The sequence below is a fragment of the Silurus aristotelis genome (assembly GCF_946808225.1).
Source record: "Silurus aristotelis genome assembly, chromosome: 13".
Taxonomy (NCBI): Eukaryota; Metazoa; Chordata; class Actinopteri; order Siluriformes; family Siluridae; genus Silurus; species Silurus aristotelis.
In genome coordinates this window covers 14,821,992-14,830,338 of record NC_139586.1, presented here as the reverse complement: position 1 = coordinate 14,830,338, position 8,347 = coordinate 14,821,992, and the positions used below count along the sequence as shown (strand labels likewise).

At 36.4% G+C, this 8,347-nt stretch overlaps 1 protein-coding gene across 2 annotated transcripts in view; it reads right to left on the bottom strand.

Annotated features, from left to right (window-relative positions):
* Nucleotides 1–1,155: 1,155 nt before the first annotated feature.
* sptbn1 (spectrin, beta, non-erythrocytic 1) overlaps nucleotides 1,156–8,347 on the bottom strand; it is a 72,231-nt gene continuing 65,039 nt past the window's right edge. For both annotated transcript variants that reach the window (XM_083558692.1, XM_083558693.1), the window contains 7 exons: nucleotides 6,450–6,646; nucleotides 5,205–5,302; nucleotides 5,050–5,104; nucleotides 4,515–4,726; nucleotides 4,063–4,236; nucleotides 3,922–3,964; nucleotides 1,156–2,705 (listed from right to left, as the gene is read on the bottom strand). In XM_083558692.1, coding sequence (XP_083414818.1) covers nucleotides 2,475–2,705; nucleotides 3,922–3,964; nucleotides 4,063–4,236; nucleotides 4,515–4,726; nucleotides 5,050–5,104; nucleotides 5,205–5,302; nucleotides 6,450–6,646 — 1,010 coding nt within the window. In that variant the 3' untranslated portion in view covers nucleotides 1,156–2,474. The remainder of the gene's footprint in view (nucleotides 2,706–3,921; nucleotides 3,965–4,062; nucleotides 4,237–4,514; nucleotides 4,727–5,049; nucleotides 5,105–5,204; nucleotides 5,303–6,449; nucleotides 6,647–8,347) is intronic.

Below are 8,347 nucleotides of genomic sequence, written 5' to 3'. Positions count from 1 at the left end.
ATTAGCAGTAAGTAAAGTAGCACTTTTTAAAAATGTAAAATGATTACATTGTATACTTTATAGTATTTCCTTTAGATAAATCAACATGCAGATATCACTGACTAAACAACTCACTGTTTGAGAGAGAAAGTGTATATATATATATATATATACTGTATATATAATTAATTCCAGTTAGCTGGCTAGTTTATTGTTAGCCAAAGACAAACATGGGCAAAAGGCCTGGATGTTTACTTCTACTTTGAACACATGGAGGTCAAAATGGTGCCAAATATCAGTGCTTTACTCCATTATTACTACCTATAACTAGTACATTCTGACTTATTAGATGGTGAGCGAATTTAAAACCAGACAAAAATGCCGACTGCAAGTTCTATATTTATGCACTTATTTTAAACCATTATTGATTTTATAGTAACAGGTCATTCACAGAGATTTACATGGCAGTCACTTGGTAAAAGGTAAAGCTTTAACATTTAACTTTTTTTAAAATTGGAAAGTTCTAAAGAAAGAAAATATTGTGAGAATTATTTCACCTTAGTAACTTAGTTCCTGTTGTCAGTTAAGCTGAGCTAAATAGTTAGTCACAAAATTTAAATCATTAACTGTAACTCTAAATGAAAACAAAGTATGATCTCTGTAAATACATTTCACAATGGGTTCTGTCACATCACTCCATGTCAGAACTCTTGACTTATTATTTTGTGTTTTTGCCATTAAAGGTCCTCACTGTTTCCCAGAAAGTGTCCCCTCCATCTGTCGTTTGTGTTGTAAGTGCCACCTGTGTCTCATCCGTCTGCCTGTATTTAGGTTGCCCTCTTTTCTAGTTTTGTTTACTTTGTATTTAGTGCTTAGGCCAGTAACCCATGTACCTAATAAATAATGTAGATTTACCCTTTTGGATTTTTACAAAATGTATTAAATAAGTTTATCAGATCGATTGGATTTTTGCCTTTTTCCTGTATTTCATTTCACTATTTAGATTTTATTAAATCCTTTTAACTTTTAACCAATATTACATTTTTAAATGTCTTTTTCAGAGCACCATAATGCCAAAATGCAGTCATTTCAAAAGTGACACATCCAAACAAATCCCGATATTGAATGAGAGTAAAAATAGCAAACATCAGGGATACAGGGGTCAGTAGAAGCCAGTAATGTTTAAAAGCATTTTAATGACATCGCACATATTTAACAGAGAGGGGGTAAAAGGTCTACAGGTGCAGTTTCATACAGTCGGACTACAATGAGGTTACTATACACCCTCACCAGCCCGGACGCTGCAAAAGGATTTCATTCCTATTACGCTATTTCTGATTGTGCAGTAGATGATTTTTTTTGTTTTAGTTTCTTCATTACATGACATACAGTGACAGAGAAATGCACACTATGTATCAAACAGCGGGATAATGTAGCAAAAAAAATCATTATAATGTGTAGTGCTATAGCCAACAAGCAAGCGACCATATTTTTGAGTAACTTTACAGTTTTTTAATCCAGTAAATACTCGAGCTCCACTTTCCACTTAACATCGATGCTATAGAGTGTTTATAATACAGCTAGTTTTTTAATACTCTGTACTAGAATTATTTGAAACATATATTATGATGCAACTCAACAGACGTGACCAAAAATAAGGAAAGAAAATGTAAAAATAAAAAATTAAAGGAGTATTTTTTATATAGCATTATAACATTCTTACAGGTAAAAAAAACAAAAAGAAAATAACTTGGTTTTAATAAAGAACACATGACAAGCAAATGTTAATCAACCTTCATATTAGCACAGAGTTCTACGGCTTTACAGCCTGGAATTGTTAAAAGGCAGGGATTGCCAACATGGCGACTATAGAAGTGAATTTAATTTTAGTGAAAGTTCCTTCATATGTAAATGTTAGATTCAGTTTCAGACATGAATCGCACAGTGGAATTGTTTTCGTCAAAAGAGTCACCGTCTTGCTCCCCGACAGCACAGAAAGAACGCAGCGCATCCCTTCGAGACAGCCTCACAAAATTGAGGAAAGCGGTTATTTATTTATTTTTTAAATATCCAACCCATTCAAACGACACGGTAATGTAAAAGAGTGATATCTATAATCAATAATTAAAATCATAGATTTAAAATCGAAAGACGATAGAAACAGAACAGAGTAAAAAAATTCATCTTGTCCTAGGATTTTCCAAACCTGACCCTTGACACACCCTAGCTAAAAATCTTTCCTTTTTTATTTTTGAGTATATTTTTTATTAATCATTGTTTTTTTTCTATGTAACTTTGGAACCCGATCAAAGGGACTTCAGGCACAGAGTGTAGCATATTTGCTCTTCGGCTTGCATGCTGGAATATCACATGAGGTGAACAGAAAGAGAGAAAGAGAAAGAGAGAGAAAGAGAGAGAGGGAAAGAATAAGGAAGAGATAAAAAGACAACTTTAATGAAAGCGAGGAATGTCTCTGCTGCTAGGGGAACTGGCCTCTACTGCTTCTTCTTGCTAAAGAGACTGAAACGCTTCTCTTTGTCTTTCTCCTTGTCCTTCTCCCGTTTGCCTGGGCTCGACTCGGTTGTCAGGGTAACAGTTGCCGGGAGAGTGTGGGCGCGGCTGGAGGCAGGAGTGCTCTGGTTGCTAGGTATAACGTCAGATTTCTCCGAAGGGGAGGAGCCGCTGACTGCATTCTGAATAGCCTGCATCCACGTGTTCATCTCCTCCTGAAGAAAGGTCAAACACACACACACACACACACACACACACACACACACACACACACACACACAAATAGCATTTAGAAGAAGTCCAAAGGTCACTGCATCCTTAAAACTATGCTTTTATCTAACTTGGTTGATGAATGTTCCCCTTTAGAACAGCAAATAAAACCTGGCTGAAGGCTTTTTTGAGAAGGATGCTATTTAAGTGATTTGTTCTTAAAAGCAGCATAAAAAATTCAACAAGATTGCTAATTATTGTACAAACATTAAACTCGTTAAAGTGCAGAAATGTTCAACTATGAAAGACAAAGATACAAAAATACAAAAATCAAAAACCAGGCTTGGGTGTAAACTAACCAAAAACCTTAATAAGAACCAGCAGGATAAACACAGACAAACTACTCTCAAACACCAAAAACAGTGACAAGAAAGCAGAGATTATTGTGCCCATGACAGGCTTTCAGACACGATTCGTTAGGTCTTTATCTTCTTATAAAATTAGTTTTAACCGTACAGTATAATACACTACAAACAGCTAAAAAGTTGTATTTACAGTTTAACAGCTGAACCCAAAATATTTTCTAAATTTTTTAATGCATGCATGTGTTTGAATGTTTAATTTCAGATTCAGTGACAGAGTCTAGACTGCACTGTGTTTTTGTTGTTTTAAATAAATAAAATTTTATATCTTCTTCATCAAGTTCATTCATTCAATTTTATCATCTTCATCAAGTTACTGAGATGTGTTAAAATGAAAACTGTTTTTTTTTTACAATAGTGGCTTTTCTTGTACAGAAAAAGCTAGACTAATCGAGCATATTTCTGGGTACTTATTAGCTATTTTCTCCTGAAAAGTGTTAGGTTAGTGTAAGTCAGAGCTTGGTTGCAGCATGTTTTGTGCTGCTGTAAACAAAATGACACATTGTAAATCACATTGTAACAATGCTTACATAACAAAGCTCTTACTAGTCCTGGCTAATATAAACTAACTATATTAATGTTGGCTTGTTCTGTGTTTCAAGTTTATTATCATTAGCAATGCAGATATCATTAAAAGTTCCCAAAGGCACACCACTGTAGCACCCAGACATTTTTAGTGATAATGTTAATTTAATTTTAAATGTAATTTAATTTAATTATGTTTGGCTGTCTGCCACAAGGTGGCACTGCTGAACAATTTCTTGTCTTTTAACCTTTCATGAGTCAAAACTGTGCTTACATCATCTTTGGCTTGGAAGAGATACTCGTTTCCGTTTGTCACTCTGTAACGAAAAAAAAGAAAATCATTCTAGACAAACTGTAAAACATTTGTTTAAATCACTTTAGTTTCATGACTTTGCTTAGTGCAGTTGCAGTTTACCTCAATTTGAAGACATGCTTCTTCTTCTTGTAGTCGACAGCAACCTCGCAGACGGCATCCTTCAGGCTCACGGGGATCTCATTGTGGTATGGAATGCCCTGCCCAGCATTTTTGTTGTCTTTATAGAAGCCCATCTCTTGGTTGTTCATAACACAGTACACATTATGCCAGGACCTGGAAAAGATTTTTCAAAAGGTATTTTTAATCAGCACAACGTTGGCCTCAGTTTTTTATAAGTAAACTGTTACAACATTATATGACATTTCTGTAGAATACTTGTTTCTGATTATTTAATATTAGATATTATTATACATATATGTAATTTCCAGTGTAAAAATATACATCTGAGTGATTTCTTTCTTTAGACATAATACAAATTCCGTTATAACATTTATAGCTAATACTGCAGGTTTAAATGGTTACTTTTTGATCAGTAAAGAAGGTGGAGTTACCTGTTGGACGCTTTCTTGTTGTGGCCCTCATACTCATGCTTACGGTGCAGGAAGCCCTCCAGCTGAGCGGAGGAAGACTCTTGACTTTTGGCCGGCAGGGTGGACGATTGGCTGCCCTTCGCGCGTCTGCCTGAGTTCGGGGATGGGATAGGACTCGCCTCCTTAGAGCTCTTCTCTGGCACGCCGTTCACTATTTCCCCGTCCACTCCGTCCTGAAATGAGACAGAGGTTAAAAGCCAGGTTCTTGTTTCATACTGGTTTGCAAAACCAAGGATCATGAACTCACACCTTGGTTCTTGAGTAAGTGCTGAACTTACAGTAACTCTGCCCACTGTGAGAGGCCACACTCTAAAATTTGCTAATGAATATCTTAAGAATGTTTTGAATGATTTTGATTTCGAAATTGCGAGTGAATCCCTGCAACTAGTCACATCTTAAAGATATTTGCAGTGTTCTTTATGTATGTGTGTGTGTCTGTGTGTGTGTGTGTGTGTGTGTGTGTGTGTGTGTGTGTGTACATTGTAAGATAACTCACCCGTGGTGACTCCTGGTCTGATGGCAGTCCGTTCTGAGCAATTTGCTCTCCTTCTCTGTGATAAGGGCAGGAAAGAATGCGCAGAAAACATAACTATTAAACTTTGGACAAAGCAAAATTTTTTCATCTTGACTGAGATTGTGAGAACAAATTACCTTTGCTGTGCCTCAATGTCCTGCTCTGGCTCTGGCGTTGGGGGTTTTCTTCTTCTCTCCTCTTCTTCTTGCCTTCTTCTCACTTCCAGTAATTCCAGCTAAAAAAGAAGGAAGGACAGGTTAAACAATCAGACTCACACACACATAAGCATGCACACACCTATTTCAATCCTGACAGTCAATCCTGCCCACTTCCCCAACACCTGTACTAAGATGAAATTCACTTAAAAATTTTAACTAATTGTCTCTCAAGCCGACGATTTGTTATGCTTAAAGTGTTATCATTTAAAAGGAAAAAACTAGAATGGAAAAATCTGTGACTGTAATTCTATATTTGTGTTGGTATATATCATTATTATAGGAGAGGAAGTATTGGCTTTGGGGAAGAGTGTGTACTGTACGCATATTACTCACATATCACTTCTGCTTTCGAGAAACATTCCACGCAAGAGCAGTCGTTTTTCTGTAACAGCACCTTTAACATTATTTTGAACTTAAAGCAAATCACAGGCGTGTATTTAAATCTTTTCTATAGCAGCAGCTCCAACACAGGAATTTGTACACCAGAGATGCTCCATATAAACTAAGCTTAAAAGTAAATGGATTGAAAACATTTATAAAAATGTTTAATTATTGATGTGGTTTTCAGCGAAGAGACTTGAAAAAAAACTTAGAATAATAGAATAGAAGGAGTCTCCAGTGTCAGCACTTTGTAACAGTCTAAAGTAAAGACTTTTTTTGGTAACACAACAAACTGAGCTTTTTTGGGTGATTAACTTCATTTATATACTTCATTCATCCACTATAAATGGATACTAAAATCTTGTTTTATGTATAATGCGTAGCGTTATAAGTAAATCTGTGAATCATTGGCAAATTGAAGTGGTATAATATGAATGAAATACTTCAGCAGAGGATGTTATGGAAAAATAATCAGCTTTAATCATCACACAAGACTATAATCCTATAACAGAACAATATGATAATAAAATAAACAATATACTAATAGCAATAATAATAATGATAATAAAAATATTCAATTTTAAAATAATTAATACAACAACAAATTAATTAAAGGACATAATAAAAAGCTAAAGGCCTCTTCTGAAAAAAAAAAACCTAAAGTGTATATTATGAGTTTGGCATAAAATAGATAGATGATATAAAATTTTTATAAAAGATTTATAGATGATACCCCATCTCTCTCCTACATTTTAGTCTGTGCAGTCGCAGTGTGTATCTTACCGTAGTCAGCCGCTCGAGCGCAGAAAAGCGTTCCTCCCAAGTAGCAGCTGACTTCTCAAATGCCTCGTGCCTCTTGATCAACTTCTCCACATCGTCCACACTCTGACCCACCTCCCTACTGGACAGGTACGGCTCCTGACCCAGCAACCATGCTTCGGCTACCCCCGCGTCTCGTGAAAACTGGTGCACTTCCAAAACTACATGTGCACACAGACACAGAGTAATAGGAAGTGAATGTCAGGATGATTAAAAGATCACAAGCACACACAAAAGCAACTTCTGTGTTTCATATCGGATCTGACTGAGGAACAGGATTCTGGGTTTATAAAAATAAAAGTGAAGGTGATTTGTGATGTATTTTTTTTTGGTTTCAAAATGTTTTTTGTTATATTTTTATTTTATGTAATTTTTCCATAATATATTTCTCAAACAGCACATCTGGATGGGTTGGATGTTTTTTTCTAAACGAAACTGAAAAAGCCAACCACTTTTTCAGTAGCCTTCCTTCTGGAAGTGAATTTCACTTTCATTCTGAATATACATATACAGTATCTCACAAAAGAGAGTACACCCCCCACATTTCAGCAACCATTTTAGTATTTCTTCTTACAGGACAATACTATAGAAATTAAACTTGGATATATTTTGAAGTAGTCAATGTGCAGCTTTAAAAGCAGTACAGATTTACTGTCCTCTAAAAATAACTTAACATATAGCCAATATTGTCAAAATAGCTGGCAACAAAAGTGAGTACACCCTATGTGATAGCAGCTGTACGTCGTGTAACAACAATTCACTTTAAAGATCGCTTAAGATCGCTTACACTCTGAAACTGAGTTACAGTACAGTGGCCAGAGTCATACAGAGGTCCAAGACGGGTTCCACTCAAAACAGGTCTGCTTTAAACTACAGACCCATGAGGGCTGCCAGCATTGCTTTAGAGGTTGCAAAAGTGGAAGTTCTGCTTGTCAGTGCACAGACCATACAGCGCCCACTGCAACAAGTCGGTTTGCATGCCGTCGTCACAGAAGTAAGCCTCTTCTGAAGCTACCACACAAGAAAGCGTCCAAACAGTTTGCTGAAGACTATCTGTAAACTTGTTTGGCTCAGATGGTTTCCAGCATGTTTGGCGACGCCCTGGTGAGGAGTACCACAAAAATTTTGCCATGCCTACAGTCAACATGGTGTTGGTAGCATCATGGTCTGGGGCTGCATGAGTGCTGCTGGTACTGGGGAGCTGCGGTTCAATGAGGGAAATTTGGATTCCCACATTTATTGTGACATTCTGAAACAGAACATAATGCCCCCCCTTTAGAAACCGGGCTGAACAGCAGTTTTCCAACATTATAATGACCCCAAACACATCCAGCAGCTCTGTGATGTCATTATGGAGAAGTGGAAGAGGATCCCAGCAACAACCTGTGGATCTTTGGTGAATTCCATGGCCAGGAGGATAAAGGCAGCGCTAGATAACAATAGTGCTCACACAAAATATTGACACTTTGGACACAGTTTTGACATGTTCACTTGGTGTGTACTCACTTTTGTTGGCAGTTAATTTGACAATAATGGCTGTATGCTGAGTTGTTTTTAGAAGACTAAAAGATATCCACATTTCATTTCTAAAGTATTGTCCCTTTAGAAGATATACTGAAATGGTTGCTTGGTGAAGGTGTACTCCTTTTTGTGAGATACTGTACCTATGTAAACTATACAACCTATTAAAACTAATATAAGAACATCCTTTTACATCTACATTTAGTCCCTATTTGCTATTATAATAACCTCCACTATCCTGTAAAGATGTTCAAACTATATTTTTGATTGTGTTTGTGGAAATGTGTGTTCATTCAGCCACAAGGGCATTAGTAAGGTCAGGCACTGATGTAGGATGAGGA